The sequence below is a fragment of the Elaeis guineensis genome, chromosome 7 (assembly GCF_000442705.2).
Source record: "Elaeis guineensis isolate ETL-2024a chromosome 7, EG11, whole genome shotgun sequence".
Classification (NCBI taxonomy): domain Eukaryota; kingdom Viridiplantae; phylum Streptophyta; class Magnoliopsida; order Arecales; family Arecaceae; genus Elaeis; species Elaeis guineensis.
Window position 1 is genome coordinate 18,389,487 of NC_025999.2, and position 26,159 is coordinate 18,415,645.

General features: G+C 38.2%; 1 protein-coding gene across 1 annotated transcript; it reads left to right on the forward strand.

The window, feature by feature from the left end:
• LOC105060439 (cyclin-dependent kinase D-1) lies at positions 1 to 26,159 on the forward strand. The gene is made up of 7 exons (XM_010944132.4): positions 1 to 347; positions 11,549 to 11,847; positions 11,917 to 12,025; positions 21,264 to 21,389; positions 24,824 to 25,059; positions 25,143 to 25,463; positions 25,612 to 26,159. Exons 1-7 carry the CDS (start codon positions 195 to 197, stop codon positions 25,673 to 25,675), a joined length of 1,308 nt encoding a protein of 435 aa, XP_010942434.1. The 5' UTR covers positions 1 to 194; the 3' UTR covers positions 25,676 to 26,159.

The following is a 26,159-nucleotide window of genomic DNA, read 5'->3' on the forward strand; positions in this document are numbered from 1 at the left end:
CTCTCTCTCGTTTTCCCCTATTCCCATCGCGCAACCATGTGGCGGCGGTGCCAATCCCTCGTTCTTCGCCGATAATCGCCGCATCCGTAGATGCCCGCATCCGATTCCCACCAGCGCTATCGCCGTCGTCGCCGCCGCCGCCGCCGCTCTTCCGGTGAGAGGAGGAGGAGGAATCTGCCGCTTTTGCAGCTGCGATGATGACGATGATGCCGGCGTCGGAGCCGACCGCTGCCGCGGTCGGGGACGAGGACCCGTCGCTCTCGAAGCGGGTCGCCGACCGTTACCTGAAGCGTGAGGTCCTCGGGGAAGGCACCTATGGCGTCGTCTTCAAGGCCATCGACACCAAGGTCGGTCGGAATCCCCCGTTCCGTTTTCTGCTCCTATTTTTAACTATTTTTCGGTCGAGTGGCTTGATTGGATGGTAGAGATATTTCTTTGAGCCCTGGATTCAGGATTTAGATACCGTTTTTCATGGTGTTATCGAGTGAAAAAGTAATTTTGATTCGATGATTGGTATTATGATTGCTCAGACAGTTCAGATGCAACGAAAGGGGTCCTTTTTTCCCCCTCTCTCTGCTCCCGATACTATGGTTTATGCTTGGGGTTTCAAGCGCAACGGGAGAGTTAGGAATGCAATTTTGCAGTGCTATTGATTGGATGATTCTGATAAGATCAGCTCCCAAGATGTTTTTGTTTAATTTTGTATTTAAGGTTTGTTATTGCCCCCGTCTTTCTCTACGACTGTTTGATGTCAAGTAGGAGTTTCCGCTAGCATGAGTTCCTATACCGTGATTACACTGATTTTATTCTAAATCTTGTTAGTTTTATTGTACTGCTTTTGATTTTTTGACATATTTGCTTTGGTCCCACCTTATGCTTGAACATCAATTGTCATACGATCTCGCCATATCTTCAAGAATAAAAACATGAAAAGGGGAGAAAAAGGTGAAGATGGATTGCTTTGAGGGGATCTAGACCTCCTAGAGAATACAAGGATGATTATCTTCCATTGAAAAACATGATTTCTCTTCTTACATATTTATAGGCTAAGATACCTTGACTAAGATGGAGAACCTAATTCCAATAAAACTAGACAATCTGAATAAATTTAGAAAATAAATATGGATTGGTTGCATGTTTCCTTTTCTGATATGGAATTATATCATTCTCCGCCTTTCCAATCAACCTTGTCCTCAATGTTGAGCTGCAATAAAGATTTTCCTTAATCAAATGATTATGATGATATGTATACTCCATGCATCACCACCAATTTGGTTCTTTGCTTCTTGTGTGCAAGATCGAGCTGATAAATTGTTGAGGTGGTTGATTATGACCTTTACCCTTGGCAGTCCAAAACGAATTAGAGATGGCATATGCTAATTGATCTGCATAAGCGACAAGAAACTGATCCTTGTTTTGCTGAGATGCGATCACCATCTTTAAGTAAACAAAATTGGTTTCTTTGATGTTTGGATTTACTTAGCTCCTTTTATTTTTCAATCATCAAACTTACAATTATGTCTTTCATGAATTCATCAATAATTAGATCTTTCACGATCGCATCATCTATAGCTTTATTGTCAATTGAATCAGAAGACAATGAATTTTCGATGATCAAACTCTTGAATTCCTGATTTTTCATAGTGAAACTGTCAAGTGGTTGATTTTCAATGTCTTGATCATTATTGACTCGATCATCAGTGAGGGAGATGTTTGTCTTCAATTTTGTCTCCGTAAGTGTTGCAGAAGCAATTAGCCAAATAAGACTTGACTTTGCAAGATGGTGTGGGGGGATCAGCTGCACCTTTTGTAGACGAGTGAGACTGATAGAGGCTGTCATTGAATTTGGTTGGGAGACCCTAATGCCATGCTTAACTTTAGGTTGCTAAAAAAAGCAACTCACAAAGAAGTTCATGGTCAAACTCATACTGTGGTTGGCAAGTTGTTCGAAACATGCTTGATACTTGGGAAGACTCTTAGTGTAGCTTCATTAGCTCTCTCATATAATATTTGTACATGTTTGCAGTCTCCATGTTTACCAAGCATTGCTCCTTGCACTTGATTTTCAAGATCTTGTGAACATATCTCCATGGTGAGGATTGAAGGCTTTGAGACCAATTGATGAAATCATGCTGTATCTTAAATAATAAAAACATGAGAAGGGGAGAAAAGGAGAAGATGGAGTGCCTTAAGGGGATCTGGACCTGCTAGAAACCATTTTGAGGGTGATTAGCTTCAATTAAAAACATGTTTTCTCTTCATTGATAGTTCATCCTATAGGGTGTACATATTTATAGGCTAGATACCTTGACTGAGAAGAAAAGACCTAAGTCTTATAAAGCTAGGAAACTGAATGGATTTAGAAAAATAAATATGGATTGGTTGAGGGTTTTCATTTTAGATTAGGGATCTCATCAACTTGATACATGTTATCCTGAAGAATTTTGTTGGATTAGTTAGTCAGTTTATCGACTATTTGTCTTGTTGTATAAGGAAAGGGGGGTAATGCTTGTTCAGTCTTATCATGGGTTTTGTAGTATGCTAAAGAAAGGCTTTTCTGCTCGTTGATTTTCATGGGTTTTTAACACATTGTTTCAAAATTTTTTGTCCTTTTTGGCTAGCAAATTATAGCCCCTGATTCAGGTGATATCAGGAAACTAATGCATTTCGTTAGGAGTATACATTCAATAGAGTTGGCTTGCCTTTGATGGTGCATGTATTTATGATGTCTATCTTCTATGAGCCATGGTTGCATCATATTTCCATGTATCTTATTTGGTTCATGATTTTGCACCTATCAATACCACTCTCCTTTTTGTATATCCATAGGGGTATGTCAATTTGTTGTTTTTGTCTTTTTCGGTTAACTTGATTGTCTAAACAACCATGACAACATCTAATAATGAATCCATATTCATTTAGGCAACGGTATAAATCCTTCAAAATTCAGCTTAATATTGATTTAATGGTTGTCTAAGATCTAAACACTGAGCATCTTTTTGCCATCATATAGCTTTTGAAATGATGCATGTACCTTGTGACACCACAAATGTCTCAGCATGGAGAGATAACATTCTCTATAAGTTGTAGTCTGGAAGTTTTTTATATTACATATTTGGTTCCCATGGACCAGCTAGTGCTTTCAAGTTTCTTTGACATCTCTAATATTGCAAGTCAAATTATTCTGTGAGCCTTCAACGTAGTTCCTTGAGCCTCCATTTGCAGGGCTTCCTGTGTACCCCCTTGTTTAATGAAAGTATGTCCCAATTCGTTCAGCTTTTGTGCTTCAGCTAAAATTGGGAGTGTGTTTATTAGGTGAGGGGACCAACAATTAATGGTTCCCCTTACATGTTCACAACCTTCCATGCTTCTATGTGCATTGCACATTGACAACACTTTTATGTTCTAGTTTCAAACTGACGTCATTGAAGATGCCCTGAGTGATCTTAATAAAAAGTTTAAATCAAAGAACAAATTGCATTATTTCCTAAATAAATATATTCTGGAAATCTCATGTCTTATTGGACAACTTTGATGCATATTGCTATGTGCTGATGCGCTGAAGTGTCCTTGTCATGGCTACTGCAGAATGGTATTGTCTGGTACCTGCTATATTTGAATCACCTTAGATATGTGTGTTTCACATCAACAATGATAATTTGAATTCTTGATCTTAGTTTTAATTTGTGGAGTCTTTGTTGTGCAAGGGGAGATGAACTCCTCCATTTTAGAACTAAATTACCCAAGTTTTATATTTGTTGTTTCACAATCAAGGATTCAAGTTCCGGTAGGATGTCCCATCGGACACCAGGATGGGGCGTCATCCCATGTATTGAGATAGGACCGTCCCACTATCATCCCAGCATCCTGATTAGCACATCTTGGGACATTCTCTGTCGCAAGTGTTGGGATGGGGTGGGATAGCAGCATGTCCTATTTCATGAAAAACTGGGACAACCCCATCATATGGGATTTAATACCTTGATGGGGACAACCATCGGTCTAGGTCCATGTGCTTGTCAAGTTAAGTAATATGATGAACTGGAAAGATATGATTGCCTTTAGGAATTGAAGGAACTAGTTTGGAAGCTTCAAAATGTTCATTTGTCTGATTGGGGCAATTTTTGATGAGGTGTAGACCTGTCAATAATTGGGATATCTCATTAAACATAGGGGTCTCTTTGCTTGTTTTTCATACTAAAAAATCCTTTTGAATGCTATCATATTTATATGATTGAATAAAATATTTGAAATAATAAGAGCAGAATTTCTGGTTTTGTTATATCAACAAAGGGCTGTTTGGGCAGTTTAGCTGTTTCCTTTAACCAAATGCTTTTGTGAATTGGAGTTGAATTCTTTGGGCTATTAAACTGCTTGTGATCTGCCATATTATCACCACATGTTCTAATCACAAAAGAAAAAAAGGCAGATTATCACTTCAAGCTTATTTTGTGCTTCATTAGTAGAGACATTGCTGCTTATATGTTGTTAAAATCTTCCAAATGAAGCTTATCTTCTTGTTGATCTCTAAACTTTGAAACATACTACCTTGCACCGCATCACTATTGGTGACTAAAAATTCCAGGGATCCATGTGTAACTCAACTTAATAAAAAAGAGGAAAGAAAAGAAAAAAAGGAAGCAGTAAAAGGTGATGTTGAGATACATCACCTTTGAAAAATATTCAATACTAAAACATATGGCTGCTTGGAGAACCCAGTATTTGGACATTTTTCCTATGAAAATCTCGCCAGTGCTTCAATTTGCATATTATTCCCTTATTTTCTGGTTCCCGCTTTGTTTATACTTGGATGATGGTGGGTTGGGGGTCAACAGATAGGTATCACTGCTGGGGACTGATGGCTACTGCTGCTTGGACGATAGCCTGTTATAGTTACTTAAGGTTGGTTTATTGCAAGGAGAGGGACCGACCAAAGATTCACAGTGACCCAACTAAGGGGGGAAGTTAGGAAAGACATGAATAGATGAGATTCAATGCCCACAACTTGATGTATGCTTTTCTTCATTCAACAGGAGGGGGACTCCTCTTTATTGTGTCAGAAGCAGAAGCTTCATTAGCTAAGGTCAGCAGTATCTTTATTCGAAGAAAGATGGGTACAAAAGTGGAATGTGATAAGATTACCCAACAAAGGTTAATTTTAACTGCTTCATGCTAATGTCTAGACATGATGTAACTTCTAAATACATAAACATAAATAACTATTAGAAATCTTGAATCATAAATCATTCTAGATTTGTATGTTGATTGTGGATTGAATTTTTTCACGTAATTTTTAATACAAATTAAGTTAGATAACTATCTTTGCTGATAGCAGCATCATAATCTCAAAATTCATGCAAAAAAGTATGGGAGGGCATGCAACTGTTTTTATGCATTAGCAATATATTGGTTGTGTCCTACACCTGTATCAAGTACTATGAAAAATCATACTAATAGTAGTACTATGGGATTATCTTGATTTCTATTTTCTAATGACTTTTCCAATCACCATGTTCATTTTTTAGATAGTGCTCTCGATCCTTTATTTAGGGCTTATTTGGTTTGCGGGAAGAAATTTTCTCATTGGAATGTTTTTCTTGGGAAGTTGATTCCTGGGAGCATGATGCCAAGAAAGTGATTTTGGTATGGTTGGTTGACCATGGGAAAGTGACACATTTCAGTAAAATTTTTGGTACCGGTACCGATGGCCGTTCCAACCGACCGACGGCACGGTCCGATACGGTTCCATACTGGATCGGACCGACGGGAATCGAAACATGGAAAGGAAGAGAATCAGGAGGAGAAAAAGAGAAAAAGAGAGAGAAATAGAGAGAGAGGGAGGAAGAAAGAAAAGGAGGGAGGAGAAGGAGTCGGAGGGTCCGTCAGATGGCCTTCTGCTGGCCGTCGGACGGTGCAGTCCATGCGCACGGCGCCGCGGGCGTGAAACAGGGGCGACTCCCCTGTTTCTTATAAACTCCTGAATTTCCACCAATTCATTTGTATTTCAGTTCCATAACTTGTTTCCAGTTCAGCTAATACAATTTCTGCCCTTTTACTGAGATAATTCAGACTAACTCCATTAAAATTAATAGTTGCAATTGAATACTCTAAATTCAAGTTTAAACCCATAATTTAATTTACCAAAACATTAAATCTGTTAGCAATTATTCAAGATTCAATTTAAATATGGTTTAGGGATCCAAAATCCTTACCTCAAATGATTGAAACCTGGTTGCTATTAAAAACAGACTTCTTCCTTTCCACCGTCAACTCTCTTCTCTTTCAGATTACTCTATCAAACAATCACTTCTCTCCTAGCCGAATTTCCTCTCAATTTTGACTGAGAATTTCACATTCTCCTGGCCTCTTCCCTTCTCTGTCTTCTCTATTTTTACTCAAGAACCAGAACAACCAAAACAAGGAAAAATCGGTGAACAGCCCCTTAGGAAAAGAAAATTTAAAGACTTAGCTGGTTAGATGTCAATCCCATGAATTAGCTAGCAAATATCTTGGTTTTTCAACCTTTTATTTATATAAAAATAACTGCTGAGTAATCCCCATGAAAATATTTTTAAATCTCCAAGTTTCAGCAACTCTGTAGAATTCCACCGTTTAAGCTTTTCCGCAACTTAGTCAACTAATCTGAGATTTAGTCGACGCAGACTTAGTCGACTAACCTAAAATTTAGTTTCATCACCTGTATGCTAGCACAGTCCCCTCTGATACGCTTTCTATTTTCTGCAACTTAGCCAACCCTTCTTAAAATTGAGTGGACCCAGCCCCCTTGGGTTTCTGAAATTGCTATAAATCATCGATTTACACTTCAAAATTGCCACCCACACCAACATTATCGAAAGGATCCTTCAAATATCATTTATTCTGTGCTCAATAACCACTAAAATTTAACTTTAATGCCACTATTATTGATCTTACTCAATCATTTTTCTTCTTAAGTAACAATCATATTTAAGCTTCAATACTATTGCTTAATTAACATTTAAATGCTCAAATATACCATGGGTAAAATGCTATATCACACACACATGAATACTAAATGCAAATGCTAATCTCTTAGATTTCCTCTTTGCTGGTTTGGGGTGTTACATTTCCTCCCTCCTTAAATAAATTTCGTCCTCGAAATTTGCACATTTAAGCTTGAATTTACTCTAGATCTCAAATTTTGATATTGCTATATACATATTACCCATTACAAAATCTATTGACAATTTCCCCCATCATGTTCGCATACTAGCTCATAATAACATACATCGCACATTGCTGATATTCTACTCATAAATTCTTATTCTAGTATCCACTCTTTAATGTGTATGCTTATATTCTTTATCATCATAATTTACATTTTTAACTATTCAACCTAAATCTCCTCTTGAAATAAATTAAAAACATTAGTTCCAATCCTTTTTCCTCTGATTTCTATCGCTTTACTCGGCTTAGCTACCATCGACTTCCAACTTTATGAGACCCATTCTTCCTCATTATAATATTTACATATGATTTCATGCATTGCCCACACCGCTCTTTATATTATTTATGCCCATACACAGATTCAACTAGTCTTAAACTTTTAATTTTCTTAACCAAGATAATATTTAGGACTATCTTGACCACCTCCATTACTTTATAATTACCATCACAGAAATTTAACGATCAAAATGAATCCCAACTGGATTATAAACATATACAAATCAATTCTCTTCCCTCTAAGATTAATCATCACAAAATCATATTTCAAAGATTTTCATATAATCAGCAGGTCATAATTCCATCATGCTTTTGCTGCACTACTCCAATTCATCCATCTTGCTAAATGCTAAATATTTATGGGAGTCACTCTAGTCTTTAAATATCCACATTATGCTTACCAATACTATGCTTTAAACATTTGAATTCACCTTGCCTTCTTTTAGCTTGAACTATAAATCATAACCTTAAAAATTTTGAAACTTTCAATACATGCAACCCTTATGATTACACTTATGTCCTCCGATGCTACTTGCACCACAACCTCTAATAATCATAAACTCAAATCCTTATACCGCTTAAATCACAATCCCCAATGATCATAAGCTTAGATTCCGAACAACAATTTATTCTGGACATAATCCCAAATGATCATAAATCTTTGCTCTAATTGCCGGCTTCACTGATTTTAATTTTTCTTAAAAAATCTTTTAAACAGTGAAGCCAGCAAATGGTTTGCCGACTTCATTGTTAATCCCCATTTTTAAAAAAGGGCCATGTGTGAACAGGGGCAATAGCCCCTGTTCCACGACTGCGACGCCGCTTGCGCCGCTTCCGCCATCCGGTGGGCACGACGGCCACCCAGAATCCTCTGACGGCCTCTTCGCTATCCCGTCCTCCCATCTCCGGTGGTCTCCCCCCCTCTCTCTCTTTCTCACTCGTTGCAGCAGCCCCATCGGGCCAATCAAGCCACGGCGGCTTTCGCCACCCTCTGACAGCCGCAGAGGGCCACTACCGGCTTCCAGCGGCATCCTCTTCTCTCTCCCTCTCCTCCTCTTTCTCTGCCTCTACCTTTGTTTCCCTCTCTTTCTTCTCCAGCACCGGCGTGTGCCGTTTTCTCTATCGGAGCCGTCTCGGTTCTCTGTCAGTCCGGTTCGGCACGTCCCAAACCATCTGATTCGGGATGGTTTTGAGAACCTTGCATTTCAGAGTGTTTTATGTTTGATCGAGCATTTACTTTCTTAAGAGAGATGTGTAAAATACCTATTATATTCTTAATAAAGCAAAAGACCTTATCCCATTCTATTCATGGCTTTAAGGGCACTTCTGCAATAAAAAAAAAGATCCCAATTCGCTTCCCATGAGGAAGCCAAAAACCCATGTCTCACATCGGTTTTTCTTTCTTATGAAATATGAGAAGTTTATTCCCATGGGAATGCCACTTTCCAATATCTTTTCTCTAAAAACTCCAACCAAACAAGAGGGGTTCCTTCATTTTTCTGTTGACCATACTTTCTCCCTTCCTATTCCTATCAACCAAATGAGTCCTTAGAAAGAAAAAGCCAAAAAGATAGATGAATGGTAAGAGATCCTGATTATCTTGAATAAAAATGAAACTGTTTGTGATGGATAGGCACGAGATTAAAATAGAAAATGAAGAAGAAGCATAGATTGCTGTATCTATGCTCTTTGCGGTGCATATGACTTCGATATGCATCAATGTAGGCTGGTAGATGATGAAATGGGTTAGCTCAGATAGAAGGCTGTAAATCTCTGGCACTGTTCTGATACTCATCAATGCATTCTAGAATGTAGATAAAATATAATATTGGTGTTAGTTATACTCCATGGCAAGGATTGCCAACTTGGAACTAAATCTTATGCTAGCTGATCGACGATATGAATCGGTACGTCTCCATATTGGATCATAGACCTGAATCGATATGAAAATGAGGGATGAACTGGGGAGGAAAAGAGAGAAAGAAAAAGGGGGGAAGGGAAGGAGGGAAGGAAAGGGAGGCCGACAGCGGCCATCGGAGGGCCGTCGAGGCCTTCCTGGCTCCGTAGTCCCCCATGAGAGGAAATGAGAGCAGAGAGAGAGGCGAAGGGAGAGAAGAAGAATGAGGGGAAGGTGGCAGGGAGACCATCGGAGGGCCTCTGGGTGGCCCAAAAATGCCCTGCGGTTGTCATAGGTTAGAAATAGGGGCGACGCCCCTGTTTCATGGATTTTTTCAAAAAAGATGATAAATAGTGAAGTAGGCAATGGATTTGCCAGCTTCATTATTTATCGTGTTTTTAAAAAAAATATGAAATAGGGATGATGCTCCTATTTCGAACCCACGATGATCGCGGGGCATTTTTGGGCTGTTCGATAGCCACAGTGGCCGTCCGGCAGCCCTCCAGCGGCCTTCCCCTCACTTCTTTTCTCCTTCCCCTCTCTTTCCCTATCTCTCTCCTTGCATCTCGCGGAGCCCCGAAGGCCTCGGCAGCCTCGTCAGGCCACTGCTGGCCACCTTTGGCCTTTCTTTCTCCTTCCGTCGCTTCCTCTCTTTCCTTCTCCTTCGCTCCATTTTTGCCGGCATTCTGGATCGAACGTCTGAACCACACCGTTTAGCTGTTGGTACAGTTCGGCATGTTCTGGCGGTTCGGCAAACCATGCTCCATAACTTCGCTCCATCTTGTGAACTAGTGGCTGGTTTAGATATTATTCATTTGTACTATGCTGTATGGATTATATCACTGGATTCATCTATTCTTCTAAGTGCATGTATAGTATCTTAACATGAAGCCTACTCAAGTTGATGATGCAATACCGCTTTTGAATGATTCAGATGCTGATAAGGGTCTGATATTTTATTCAAATTTTCCTGTGGTTTTTTTATTCAAGTTTCACTCTTTAGCTCTACTGCACTTTTCCTTGATCAGAACTTTTCTATCTTGGTAAGTTACATTGGCGAATCTAGAAAGTCTGACTACTTTTGGATTTGTTGTTGGGATTTGACCTATGATCTAGTAGTGTCAATCGGTTGAATTTAACTTGTAATGTAGATAAAATTGCTAGGTGGTTAATCAAAACAACTTATTTGCTTGAATTCTACCTGATTATACGTGTGCAATGCAATTTTACAAATGACACTTTTTAAGCAACGAATACACAACTATGTCCCAAGCTCATGTCTGTCATGGTGGCATTATACAGTAGTCTTCTCTCTGCAGTGTCATGCCAGTCACTCACCTGGCCACATGCCAAAACACATAACTAGAAAGTAAAAAAAAGAAACAAAACAAAAAAGCTCATGCCATTTCATACCAGTCTGTTCAAATTCATGCTGAACCTGTGTTGACATTGAATAACATATAGGTAGTGTGATACAGGTGTACTTAATGCTGTATCATATATGTGATTTGTGGACATCGTTTGTGCCATACAGCATTGACTGGTAGAACATGGTACTTGAATCACAAGGTCGGTGCATCGTGGAGGCAGTATCTCTTAGGGTGAAGAAAATGGTTTTCTTTTCTTGGAGGGATTTTGAGGAAACCCCTATTGCAAACCTGTTCCTAAATGACTGATCTACTTATGCTCCATGTTATAGTTTTCAGACCCTTTTTCTATTTTATTTTTGATGAAATAGATATTTTGGGCAGATGAGTCTGACATAACTATGTGCTGTAATATTACTTCTGTTACTAATGTAAGTTTTAGTTCTCATTCTTTATCTCAATTTCAGTTGTCGTATTTTTCCAGTGTGACCAATACCTTCTTCCACCTCCTCTAGCAGCATTCATGTTCTGTTAATGATATCTGCTTACCTTGTGATGCTGATGCTATATGCTGACAAATCTATCACATTGGCTGTTTCTTGTTTGATATTATTGAAGGAATGGTTCCGGGCTTTAGTTATTTTAAGTGACTAGTCTATTGAAATGCTAAAAGTTTTTTTCTTCTTGAATGGTTGATTTATTTATTTCATAATCATTATTTAGTATGAAAAAATCGATTATGTCCATTTAGTAACTTCATGATTTTGTTGCTTTGAACTAATATGCATTAGGATATTTGCAGACTGGGCAAACAGTTGCAATTAAGAAGATTCGCCTGGGAAAGTACAAGGAAGGTGTAAATTTTACTGCTCTTAGGGAAATTAAACTCCTTAAAGAGCTCAAGGACCCAAATATTATTGAGTTAATTGATGCTTTCCCTCACAAGGGTAACCTGCATCTTGTATTTGAGTTTATGGAGAGTGACCTGGAGGCTGTTATTCGTGATAGAAATATTGTTCTTTCACCATCTGACATAAAATCATATCTTCAAATGACATTGAAAGGGCTTTCATACTGCCATAAAAAATGGGTCTTGCACAGGTACCTTGTCTTGTGTTTTCTTTTTTATTTCTTAAAACAAAATTTAACTAATTTCAACTGATGTAACAGGGATATGAAACCCAATAACCTACTGATTGCTGCTGATGGACAGCTTAAGCTTGCGGACTTTGGTCTGGCACGCATTTTTGGCAGCCCAGATCGCAAGTTTACTCACCAGGTTTTTATTTATTTATTTATTTTCGTTTATAAGGATTGGCTAATGTATTAGAAAACCATTCAAACACATGATTATCTAATTCTAATTAGCATTTCTGGACCTTATATGGGCAGTAGACAAGTGAAAATGGGGAATTGTAGAAAAACTGAACAGCTTGGAGTCTCATAGTAGTAATTTCTGAGCTAAGCATGAGTAGGGCAATCGATTTCTCATTTCCTCAAGAGTTGACAGACACCTTCTAGTGTAATTTAATACCTATGGACTCAAAAACTAATTTTGAGTTGAAGACTGTAATTTTTAATGAACAGCATTTCTGACTTCAAGATCAAAGAGAAGATAATATCACAGTGTTGGCGATACAATTAGACCTTTCTTTGAGATATTTGTAGCAACTATTTTTCCTTTTCTAATTATGGGACATGTAGTATACTAAGCTTCACCACAATATATTCAAAGGTTCAAATATCAATAGTTATTCCACATTTTCACAAGATATGGTTCAAAATGCATATTTTAGTATGTGCTAAATTAGTTGTACTTGTTTGATGATGCGATGTGATCCTAATTGATCTCCTTCAAAGTCCTTGATTTAAAACAAGGGCCTAGATATGAAATTTTCATTTATTTTGGCTGAACTTTAGCAATTGAGGAATGGCAATTTTCTCAGGAGATGATTTCTCATGCTTCCACTTGAGATTATTTTGGAGAATAGCTAATGGAAAAGAAGACAGAGAAGAAAAAGCATAGTAATTTTTTTCATTCAACAAAATCTAATTGTACACACATATATTTTCACTTTTAAGACCTTAGGGGACAATTTACATGTTGTGGCCACTAAATATTCATCTTCATTTGATGACAAGATTAAAAAAATGTAGAATATCCATAGGGATGCTTGGTTGGTAGATGGTAAAAATGGCTGGCTAACACAACTTGCCTTCTTAAGTTTTTGGTCTTATTAATTTTTTTCTTTTTTGTTTTACCTTTTTCTCCCTTTTTCCTAACTTTTCTTTCTTCTCTTTCATTTATCTCTTTTCTTCTTTTCTTTTTTTTTTTTTTTTACTTGCTTGTTTTTGTGCCCAATTCCTTGCCCCTAGCCTTCACATGCACATTTAGGTGAGAGCTCTAGTGCCCCTTACAATGTTTCAACAGTTGGGCATGGCTCTTGAACGATATAACTTGCAACCCATGGTTGATGTGGATAACTCCAGCTGCTAATGATAATTGCTTTCGTTGGAAACAATAATTTTAACACTAGACCGAATTGGCTGGTTTAACCAGGAACTAGTTGCCTGTCCATTCTAGTCCGAAGGATATCTTAAAAATGGTCAAAACTCGGTTAAACCGAAAGAACTAGACGAATTGGTCAGATTGGCCAGTCTAATCCCGTTTGACCTTTTTTTTTGAACTTAAAATTCCACTTATTCTCCATCATTTCTCTTCCCCCATTTTTCCCGCCCTCTTCAATCCTTGGTATTTATTTCCTCCCATCACAAGCATCGAAGATGTCCTCCAAGGAGTCCCCTACCCTGTCTAAGAACCCCTCCACCACCATGGTCGAACCCCCTAAGCTTCCTGAAAAGCCAAATCCAAGAAGAAGAAGTAGCCCAAACTCCCAGCCTCTCTGATCCTATGACCACCCAAGAACCTGCTGCCTAGCCACTGAAAGTCTCCATTTTTTATGTTGTGCCATCCAAGAACTATCGAAAGAAGCAAAAGACCACCGACCTTCCAGCCCATGTTGTTGCTGTAGAAGCCACAAACTCTAGCTTCGGCGAACAACAGCTGAGGGTTTGGACAGATGCCAATGAGATTCCACAACGAAAGGTGTTGAGCAATATCCTTAACTTCTTTAACTTCATTCAACCCTCTCTTCTCACCAAAAACTTGAATCTAAAGCAAGTTCACACCAAGGAATTTTTTTTTTTCTCCTGATTTTCCCTATTTTTTAGATTTTTTTTGGAAAATAAAAATGTAATTATGACATGATAATGATATCTTGTGAACATCATTGGTCGAACTTGTTGGTTGGATCAGTCTGATCGGTTGATCTAGGAATTGGATAGCTTGCTAGTTTGCTGTCTGGTTTAGTTTTCAAATATTGGTTGGAAACATATTGACCATGTCTCAAGTCTGCCCACACTTGAAGGATGTCAACTTTAACGATGGTTTGCTAATGCTGGTCTTTCAATTGCACTTTTTGCCTCTTGATCTATCTTGCTGCCTTGGGAAGTTTGTACAAACTTTTTGAGGTGCCTTATGGGTGTTATGCCTCTTAAGCTCCTTGTTGCTTCGACAAGCCATCTTCCAAATTTTTTTAATGGTACACAATGGTAATTGTGATCTTGAATATCAAATTTTAGAATGTGTACTTTTGTACCATTGCCTCCTTTGCTTTACATATTTTAGCTTGCAAAAATAGCTCATAGAATTCCAATGAAATCATCCTTGCTGTCATGTCCCCTGGCTAAATCTAGGTGAATTTGAGATTGTTGGTAGTTAGTGTGGAGGAATTCAAAAGAGGGTGTCTATCTCTTCTAACTAGTATTAGGCACATGTTGCTTGCAAGAGAGGAAGTATAGAAGCCGGATGGTTGTAATTTCAGCCTTGGGTTAAAAAATCCTAATTATGTAACTTAATAAGTACACTTCTACTTATGGAATGTGCATTTATGTTGTTTCTCTCATTTTAGGGGAAGTGAGGTTCGTCTATTAAAAGATAGTAGTTATTAAATATTGGGAGTATTGCCTTATTGGAATCCATGAGAATGTGCTCTCAGTGTCTTACCATATTATATTAAAGAAAAAGATTGTAGAAGCCTCATCCATAGCCTCATGAGTAAGGTTCACGACATCGGTACTGGGGATTCTATCGATTGGCGATCGGTACAATACAGCACCGGTATGTATTGTAGCAATTTGAGATGTACCGGATTAAGGGGAGAGAGAGGAGAAGAGTGAGGAGGGAGGGAGGCAGATGGGCTTATGGAGAGGAGGGAGAGGGAGAAGTGGAGGAAGAGAGAGAAAGGGAGTAAGGGAGAGGAAGGAGGGAGGGAGGGAGATAGAGTAGAGAGAGGGGGCTTACGGGGAAGGGGGAGAGGGAGGAAGAGAGAGGGAAGGAGGGGGCAGAAAGAGATAGAGAGGGGCTTTCCTCATCGATAAAGGCATTAGGAAGCCCTAAACCAAGGGGTGGCAAAATGCGACTCGATCTGTCAACTTGACTCATGTTCGACCCATCATAAATAGGTTTGGGTTTGGGTTAAATGGGTTCGGGTCATAAACAGGTCAATCTGTTTAACCTATTTAATAATTGCGTTAGAGTTGGTTTCGAGGCCCATAACCCATTTAAACTGTTTATTTATCTGTTTATCTTTGATTTATAAAATGAATCCTGTGCGAAATAAGAATCAGATCTGGCCTTATCAGCCCAGAAAACTCTTGGAACTTTCCAGAACCTCCTACATAATCCATTGCAATGTCGCCCTCTTCGCACTCTCTCGGAAACCCTTGCCGTGCAATCCCACTCGGCTCTCTTTCTCTCATCATCATCTTCTTCTCGTCTCAACTTTCTTTGATCTCCATTAATGCAATGGCCGGCAAGGGTGAAGGTTCGGTGATCGGGATTGATCTCGGGATGACCTACTCTTGCATCGGTATGGGAGCACAATTAGGTGGAATCATCGCTAACGACTAGGGGAAGTGCACCACCCCCTCCTACATCATTTTCACTGACATCGAGTGGCTAATCGACATTGTTGCCATGAATTAGGTCACACTTTCAGTGATTCTCTTGCTCTCCGATGTCCCTTTTCCTAGATTCGTTGTTGGTACATTAAGTAGATCTCCACTTTCTTCTTCTTGTGTCCACTTTCTTCGATCTCTGTCGATGCAGTGGCTGGCAAGACCGAAGGTTCGGCAATTGGGATTGATCTTCGTGGCAGCACGATCAGGTGGAGATCATCGCCAATGACCAGGGAAACCGCACCACCCCCTGCCTATGTCGCTTTCACTGGCATCCGAGTGACTCATTGGTTATGCCACCAAGAACTAGGTTGCCATGAGCCTTACCAACATTGTCTTCGGTGGTCTCTTGCCCTCTGATGTTCCTTTTCCTAGATCTGTTGTTGGTACATTGAATAGATCTATATTTATTCTCGTGGATATCTCTTATCTCAATCTTAAACCTATCAGGTCTATGATCTTGTGCATTTTATTAGGTTGATTTGAATATGGATCTGATTCTTTTTGGTTGCCCTGAATATCTTTCCTGTATTTATTCCTATGGATTCTGAGTCCATGATCCGTTTACTCGGTTACCTATTTACTGTTCAACCTGGCCTGTTTATTAAATAGGTTAAACAGGTTGGATCAGATTACCTGTTTATTAAGTATGATGGGTTCAGGTTTTAAATCCTGACTTATTTAATAAATATGTTAGGTTCAGGTTTGGCATTTTCTAATTCAACCTGTATTTGACCTGATCCATATCAGACCCAACCCCACACGATTGCCACCTCTACTCAAACCCTAACCCTAATTGTCGATTGGGGTCAGAGATTTTGGTGAGGGCCCCCATGGCATCAAATAAGTGTTGATGGTATTGTCTTTGGCGTCATTCAAGGGCGATGGCTCATTATCAGCATCATTCAAGGGCGATGGCATCGATCGACTTTGAAGAGGAGAGACATAGTGAGAGTAGTTGAAGAAAGGCTGGTGGGTTTATAAGCTGGATTGACTTGAATAGTCGAATTGTCCCGATTTCATGTCAATTCCGTACAAGCGGAACAGCCTGGTTTGGATCGATGCAGCAAACAGTGCTTATGAGCTTTTAAAGTGAGATGGTTCAAAATAGTTTCTGTTAATAGCAGAGTTGTGATTGTTTTACTTCTTTGTACACCATGCAAGAATCATGTGTGTGGATGTGACGCGTGTTTGTGGCCCTTGCATGTGTGCAATGTTAAATTGAACCTTCCCTCTTATAGTTAATGGTGACAACTCACAACAAACTTGATGCTTGATATCTAATCAAGTTATCAAGAGTGTGCTGGTTTCTTAGAACTGTCTCTAATTTAATTTCCTTATACCTTTTCTGTTGTGTTATATGCATCGTAGGTACCCTGGACCTGTAGGTTGCCCTTTAGAGCCACGTCAAAACATTTAATGGATTGCCTAAAATACGTGCTTGCCATCCTATATTTCTGTGGGAGCTTGCTATCCAAAGTCCAAACCCTTCCAGTATACTGTCTTTCTACTTGTCACCTTCAAAAATCAATCACCTTTCTTTTTTTTTTTGTAGAAATTCATAGCTGTATACTTGCTTCCATGAGGAAATTAGTGTCCGTATGGCTGATTTCAAATTGAGAAATTGCTGTCTTAAAATTTAGAGATCAAGAAGGCGCTGTTTTTGGATGTTGATGGACTGATTGCATTACCATTAGGTCTAATCGATGATATTTAGAGCTTTATTTCGAGAGTCTTCAATGTGGTCATCATGTTCTTGCATTGGTCCAGTACGCCATCCATCTGCAATTTGCTGATCCATGTGACTTGCATTTTGGTCATGTTGTAGGAGCCTTTTATCTCGTTTTGAGCAGGTGATGATTACATAGCAGGGAGAGCCATGCTTCTGAAGATGAGCTTGAGGCACTAATAATAAATGATGTTGAGGGAACTTTAAATTGATTTTCCACAAAACCCTTCATCTGGCTACAAGATTTTGTATGCACAAAGCAATTTGTTCATGCTTCGGATTGAGATTATTCTGTCATGAGAATTATGGTTGGGAAAGAGGATGTCAGAAAGTGTGTAAATTGATGACAATACAACAACATCTGACTTTACTTCCTCATTTCTCCACTATAAAAACCCTACATGACTCAATATAAAACTTATGGCTTCATGGGAAGTTGAGTTCAGAGAGATGGGGCAGATGGCTGGTTGAGATACCTGCCCCCCCTCCCCTCCTTCTCTCTGCATTCTCTCTCCTTTTTCCCTTATTTTCTTTCTTTCCTTCTTTCCCCTCTCCTACCATTTTCCCTTCTTTTTGAGTCCATTCCCTTGTTCTCCCTATGAACAGGTCAGCGAAGAGGTTGGATGCCTTTATGACCTTTCAAAAATTGAGGAGAGAATGCAACAAATATAATTGGTAACCATGGTTGATGCAGATGAATTTTGGCTCCCTGCATAACTTAGGGATTGTAATGATCATAATGGATTATGATCAGGAATTTGGGCCTTTGCAAAATTGTTGGGCCAAAATTACTGAATAGACTTAAAAGTCCACTAGAATGTGAAGCAATGGAAAGCATATGTCCAAGCTTAAAATCAATCAAATTAAGGTTAAAATTTGGTCCTTTAGCATCCATATTTGCCTGTTTTGCTCCAAACAAGACGTTGCATGGAAATGGACAGGAGAATTAACGTCTTTCCATATGCATGAAAAACATCAAAAAGATATTACTTGTTAAGATCTTGCAGTGTGCTTGTTTCTCATTCAAAGTACCCAATTAATTTCAAGATTTTAGCAAAATAATATTTTCAAAATTAATTATATATTTACATTCTTAACCAATTTTTGAAAACGAACAAAATCTTACTTTTCACTTTGTTATAGTTGGTCAAACTCATTGTTCGGGTCCAAATCTTTACTAATTTTAGAAAGCTCAAACTTAAAAAATTTGATGGGTATTCAAGTGTTTGATGCATATCCAATTACAATTTGTATCCAACATGAATTCTAGAAGCTGGACACGAGTGTCCAAGTAATGCAGCTCCAAACAATGATCCTTGCCATAGGCTGCATCATTTGGTCAACAAATTTAATTTAACCATCACTGATATGAATTAGAACAAAAAAGATAATCTGATGATCTGATACAAAGATGATCTGAACTTTTCCATGTAGATTACTTATTATTATGAACCAAAGTGCATATCAGAAATAATCACAAATGATAGCATAACCAGAAACTTGCATGTCCCCTTGTTTCAGTAACCTGGAAGTTATAGGAATCCCCAACTGCACAAACAGCATAGGTTGTCGTTCTGAATCACACTCATTGTATATGTGAAATTTTCTAATACATCGGAAAAATATTAAGTAGATAGGTGAATTTAAGTATATTAAAATGAAGACATATGATTGATCTTTAATGCTGATATGATCTTCTTGACAACTTGAGAGGCATAATCCCCATTAGAAAACATGGTAGTGGCATTCTTGCTATTGGAAAAGCCAATTATTATAGCTACTGCTTTAAGCTTTTCAAACCAGGCTTGAAGTTTGAGACGAGACCTGTGAGTATAGCCACACTACCTGCTTCTGAAGATCATCATGAACTAATGGATACTTCACAGTTAGCTAATTTAACTGATGGATCCTTCACATTGAGTTCATAAATTAACTATCTACAAATTGCATTCCTTGTAGTTTAAGTACTGGATATTGTTGTTTTTGGTGATGTGAGTAGATTTTTTGTAGATTTTTTCCTTATAAATAGTTCCCCACAGTAGTGAGTAAATATGGGACACCAAGCATGCCTTTGTCATGCTAAAGTCAAATAGATGCAAGATAGGGACCTTCCAAGGCAGTGAGGAACAAGACCATCCAGTCAGCTGAAGTGCATCAAACTACTCAAACATAATTTGCTGCTATGATGTCAGCAGCCTGAGGGGAATTCTAGGGTTTTTGATGATTATAAAAAGCTGCCATAAATGACCAATAGCAAGAAGGAAATGGCTAGAGACAACAAAGTTTGGCTGGTCAAGTGGGTTTGGTTGCTAAGAAACTCTTGCACACTGAAGGAGGATTGGATTAGCAGGACTGTTAGTTCGGAGCACATTGTCTGTGAGGGACGGCTATACAGCCCAATTCTGCAATCTATCAGAAACTAAAAGGGGCGGCCCTGTCTGTGAGGCTCCCACCATTGCAAAGTCTAGGGAGGGTCAAATGTCTTCCATGTTTCAATCCCATGAACTCCAGGTCATAATGGAGCAACCTTACCACTATGTCAAGGCCCACCGTGATCTTTTTGAAACTGCTGACATGAATAAAGGAACATTATACAGATAGAAGTCTAATTGATACTGGAAAATCGAAGATGAAGCTCTCATACCAAACTGATGCAGTATAATCAATGAGATAATGTATTAACATAAGAAAATATAGGAAACAATATCTTTTGATAGGTTCTAGGATGGCAAGTGCTGAGAAAAATAGAATAAAACTAAAACAAGATCGGACTTTTGGACAAACGGAGCTAGAAAGAAGATTCTTCTATGAAATAAGGCAATGGTTGATGGGGTAACAGATGCTTCATGGAAAAACTAGCTAACTTTTATATTTGCAGAATTTGAGGCATCTTTGAGTTCTAGTGAAAGTATTATGCTGCAAGGTGGGATGGTCATTAGTGTGTACATAATACAGGTTAGAAGTTTTGCGTTCAATCCAAAAAAAAAAAAAAAATTGCTGTTCTTTTTTTATTATTTTGGGACTGCATATAGGGCCTTCTACTGATACTAATATATTGTGGCTGATATCCACAAATGTTGCATATCAAGAATGTTAAAAGTTTTTGTCCAAGCGCTGAACTAAAATAGTTATTTTTTGAGTTTTGTTGGCTAATAATTGGTACCTCTCAAGAAATTTCAATTATAATATCCTTAATTGCTGATATGCGGGCAAAACAATATGTGCATGCAAAAATAACAAAAATAATATGTTAAATTTTTTAGTCTAATTATTTTTAAATTGGTCATAAAGTTATGTACTTTTTGACCAATTTTAACATATCGAAGCCTTCTGATGAACCAAAATCCATATTTTGAGCAGCAATGAGTATTCAGTGCTTTGTTAAATCTGCAAAGGTTAGCCCAAGTTTCAGGGTTCTGTTGCTGCTTTTGGCAAAATACTTTGTTAGAGGCTATGAGATTATGCTAAGATATTGCTTCTGAAACTTTTGATTAAGGTGTAAATGTTACCAATAATCATGTTTGAATGCAGATGTAGGCTATTTACTGAAAAAAGAAAAGAAATTCAAACAAAGGTACTTATGTCATTCCTATCTTATCACATAATACTTGGCCTGCTTGGTGGATCGATGCATGCATCTCACATAGGACTTTGCCCACTTGGTGGATCAACACATGCATTTCACAACTATCATTTCCTTTTTATTTTCTTTTCTTATTGTATGCTTGTTTAAGGAAGTGATGATGAATCGCACATTTCTTTTCTTTAGGTTTTTGCCCGTTGGTATAGGGCACCTGAACTGTTGTTCGGCACCAAGCAATATGGAGCTGGGGTGGATGTGTGGGCTGCAGGCTGTATATTTGCTGAACTTCTCCTCAGACGACCCTTTTTACAGGTTTGACCAGCTTCTTCTTTTTTATTTTTTATATTGCTTTTATATATGATGACATTTTTCTTTAGCTCTTGCCAGCCTGGCATATATCATAATTTTTGGAATTTTTCTTTGCTCTGTATACCAATCAGGATGAGAATAACAACAACGATGCAATCTAGAGGGCACCTATGTTAAGAATTTCACAACCTGATCTGAATTTCCTTTTCCTTGAGGTTTAGCTATAGTTTTTTAAACTCTGGCTTTTGAAATTTAACATGCATTCTAGTATTGGAATATAAGAATTTTATACTTTGTCACGAGTCTTTTAAATTTCTTATGCAATACTGAATTTCTTGTGCAAGTATAGTGCAATGACAACTTTGATTTTAATTAACTTCAAGGAGTAAAAGTAACTTATGCTTCTTATATGGTTATTTAGTCAAATAACAAAGAAAGAATGAGAGATGACTTCATTATGGAAGTCTATGACTCTTAAGACCTGCAGGAAGACTTAGCAGGGGTTGGACTGAGGTGGTCGTAAAATCATTGACGGTCTACTTATGTTAAAAGTTATGTTGTTATTCTTGGAATAAAATAGGCAGACAATCATTTATAAATCCAAATTCTAATAAATGATATGGGATTTTTCAATATGATGTCATTTATTGCTATATGGACTTTAAATAGCATAGAACTTGGGAGGTTGGCAGTACTGGGATTCTGAATCTGAATTGTTCCAACTTTTGGGCCACTAGGATATAAGTATAGATGAGTTGGTTAGGAATGTTGGAAACTAGCGAAGAAGGTGAGGAGTTAGTTAGGTAACATGGGGAACTAGGGGGGGAATTTCCTAAAATCTCTCAGTCCAGTTTGGAAAGCAAATTTGTAAAACTTATGTAAAAACTGATTGCTTGTAAACTTCAATCTCCATCACATATGTTCTTGCTTGGGTTTTTTCATATAGCCAGTCCATATAAAGACCCCACTTTTTACACATTTGTAGATCAACACCTCCAATAACCCAAAATTCCCTGATAAGACCCAACTTTCCATTTGTCATATTGTAACATCTACTGCGTTCCTTTCTGTATCTCCTTTCATTCAGCCCTTGAAGCTTCCAGCTGGTAAGCTACTTATGCTCTTCAACACTACCATCATTGGGTTTGAGTTCCTCACCACCATTGCTTCTAGGTTGAGATCTTGATTATATCTCAACCTTAACAACGACAGCATCAAGGACCATGAGTAGCTCACTAGCCAGAAGCTCCAAAGGGTCAAAGTTTGGAGTGAAATGGGAGAAAACATAGATCATATTTCATTATATGACTGACAAAGTTAACTTGGGCCCCTATTGGGGAATTTCTGGGCTAAAGGAGCTGTGCAAATGAGTAAAAGAGGAGTCTTTTTATGCAATTAGTCGATGGAAAGAAAAGCAGAGAACCTGTTTTCTTTTATCACTGGACATGGTGTTCTAGTATTTCCTTATTTGAATTTTGTAACAAAGTGGAATTCCTGTAGCCACCTATCCTAATAAAAGATAAAATTTACATTCTAATACTTTGGAAGAAATTTTCTGATCCTACCCCATCAAATCAGGCTCATGAGAGAGAGTGAATTTCAGTTATGGACCTGAATTCATATTGAGTGAACCAAGGAATTGGGTAACTCAAGTTGCAAAAGCCATAAGGCCAAAACAAGTTTAAGAGAGTAGTTTAAGGAATTGGGAAAAAAACTTATTTTTTGCTTCTTTTGGTGTCTAAATGATGAATTTATAATAGGGTTTAATATAATTACTGTTCAAAAATAAATCACTTTGTTGTATGGATAGTAGATTAGTTGGCTATGTGGACCTGACATCTGCGTCTCTCTCTCTCTATCTATCTATCTATCTATCTATCTCTCTTCATTCTTGGTTGTATGCAGTAGCTGCTCAATGGCTTGTGTCTACCACAAAAATGGAAAATGATTATAAAATTGTTATGTGCAGTCTGGAACCTTTATGATTTTTTGCATATGGTTACAAACCATAATATCATTGTTTGCGAGGAGTAACCAAAAACTCATGCCTGGTTGATGGAAGAGGAGGTATCAGAGGCAGTGTAGACCATGGCCTGAATATGATCTGTTCATTGGATCATTATGCAAACCCTAAAGTTTGTAATGTTTTAGATTTTTTTGATAATTTGATAAAGTTTATTGTATAGGACAATAAGCTTTGATTTAGTCCAGTGATAAAGAATGACAGTGTTGAAACAATCTCAGGCCACAGACTTCCAGATACATCATAAAGGGCTTGAAAAGATGACCTACACTACAGCTTTTGTTACTCGAGGAGCAAAATATGGCATAGTGCAATAATATAGTAGTTTATAATAAGGAAAATCTCCCAATATCTATCCATAAAACTCAAAAGAGGGTATATCCCCTAATATATTTGATCATATTATAATACTTATGTCGGTAGGTTATATGCAGAATACAAGGAAGTAGATTGAATTTACTACATACAAAAAGCCAACTTCTTTAGGTGACGTTGCTATTTAACTCATTCTTCTTGTTTTGTATTCTAATATAATTATGGGAATTAAGAAAGCAAACCATTAGATGTACCATTGATACCATTCCTCTGGGAAACATTTGTAGGGCTTGGAGGCTGTTGTTGGGGCCTTGAAATGATTCAGATTGGGAGGAGATTCATTATGATGACCAGCCATAGATCTATTGGAGTTAGTTCATGCTTTTGCCTTCGTGTGAACATGAATTTCCCTCAAAGATGCTTGATGCTAATTCCATATATGGCGTTTCATCTTATGTATCTTTTGATAAGAATCAGAAATATCATCCTATTAAATACATGACTTGGGCATTAAAAGACAGGTTCAGTCCCCTTGTGGCTAGCAAAGCTTGGTCCTTGAGTTATTGGGAACATTTCATGCCACATATCTGTAGTTATAAGTTATGTTTCATTGTTTAAAACATTGGGTCAGGGGTGTATCTTTCATATGAAAGAAGGATTCGCCTTCCTTCATGTGACTCCACCGGTCAATCATCCGCTGGTCACTTTGAGATCTGTGCAGGTGGATAAATGATGAAGTTTGGTATGCTTTGAGATCTGTGTTGGGTGATCCAGTGGTGGATTCGTGTGAAGGAAGGTGAATCCTTTCGTGCGAAAGATACAACCCTGATCCTAAAACATGTTAATACGCTATTAGCAATTATTATCAATCAAAATTAAAAATGGAGGAATAAAAGTAGTGTATCTTTAGCTTTTCCTTTTATTAACTCTTTCTACCACCACATTGGTGGTTCATTTTTGTGAGAAATTGCTGAAATATTTCAGTAAATTCATTGCGGGTTTGGTTGCTCTTACATGTGCTCTTTTCAAGGAAAGAAAAGCTCTGGAAGATTCTGCATATATGTGGATTACCCAGTAAATGATTGTATATGTTTGTCAGGGTTCCAGTGATATTGATCAGCTAGGAAAGATATTTGCTGCTTTTGGGACTCCAAAGCCATCTCAGTGGCCAGATATGGTTTACCTTCCAGATTATGTTGAATACCAATATGTTCCTGCACCTCCTCTGCGTTCACTGTTCCCTATGGCGAGTGATGATGCTTTAGATCTATTGTCAAAGATGTTCACATATGACCCCAAAGCAAGGATATCTGTGCAACAGGCACTAGAGCACAGGTAGTCGCAGTGAATTGTTAGTTGGATGTTGAGCAGTGATTTACACGTTATTTTGTTACATAATCCTTTTAATCTCCATTCAGGTATTTTTCATCTGTACCTGCACCAACAAAGCCATCATTGCTTCCCAGGCCACCACGTAAGGGGGACTCACTTAATCACAGGCCATCAGAGTTCAATTCACAGGAGGGCCCTCTTGTTTTATCTCCGCCAAGGAAGTTGAGGAGGGTGACTGTTCATCATGAAGGATTGGAAGGACATGTATACCAACAAGACAAGGCTGATGAGCATATGGGGGAAGAAAGACATGGTGAGACTACTGGTCAAAGTGGTAATATGCCAATGTCAATAGACTTGGGAGCAGTGTTCGGCTCACGTCCAATTCCTAGACCAACTCTGAACAGGTAATACTCACTGACTTGCATCATGTTTGATCCAGCAGACAGTAATAACGAATACTCGCACATATTTTGTTGTTTTCTTAAAACTTAATGGTTCGTCCAGTACTGGGATTATGAAAGGGCATTAAGATTTTTTTTTTTTCCTTTTCAGTGCTGATAGGTCACATTTGAAGAGAAAGCTTGATTTGGATGCGGAATTTGAATATCCCCAGTGAGGAGCAGCCTGAGAAGACATGTGCCATATGTTGCTTGTCTGAACTTTGAGATATTGTCATATGGAGTTCACTATCTATGAAATTTGTTTACGAAAAACTGAGTAGCAGGTCCCAGCAAAGGTGCAAAACTTGTACTTAAGAAAGAGGCATCAATTGATCAGACATGGTTGTATTTGGCACACGTAGAATGAATAATAGGAAATCCATTTTTTTTTATACGGTTGTACACTAGCATATAGAGACTGCCCTCGATTCCAAAAGCTTTGCTTTGGACATGTAATTTTATTTGATCTATTTTTTCTTGTGAAAATAGCGAGGGCGGTTGGACATTGATGTGAGCAACGTTTTGAACTCATGTCAGACGGTAGAATGAGGTCTTGGCTTTTTAAGATTAATGTGGTCTTTGTTGCCACTTATTGTTCCGTAGATAGTGAGGATTAATTGTTGGATATTGATATGAGCGATGGTTTGAATTCATGTTGAA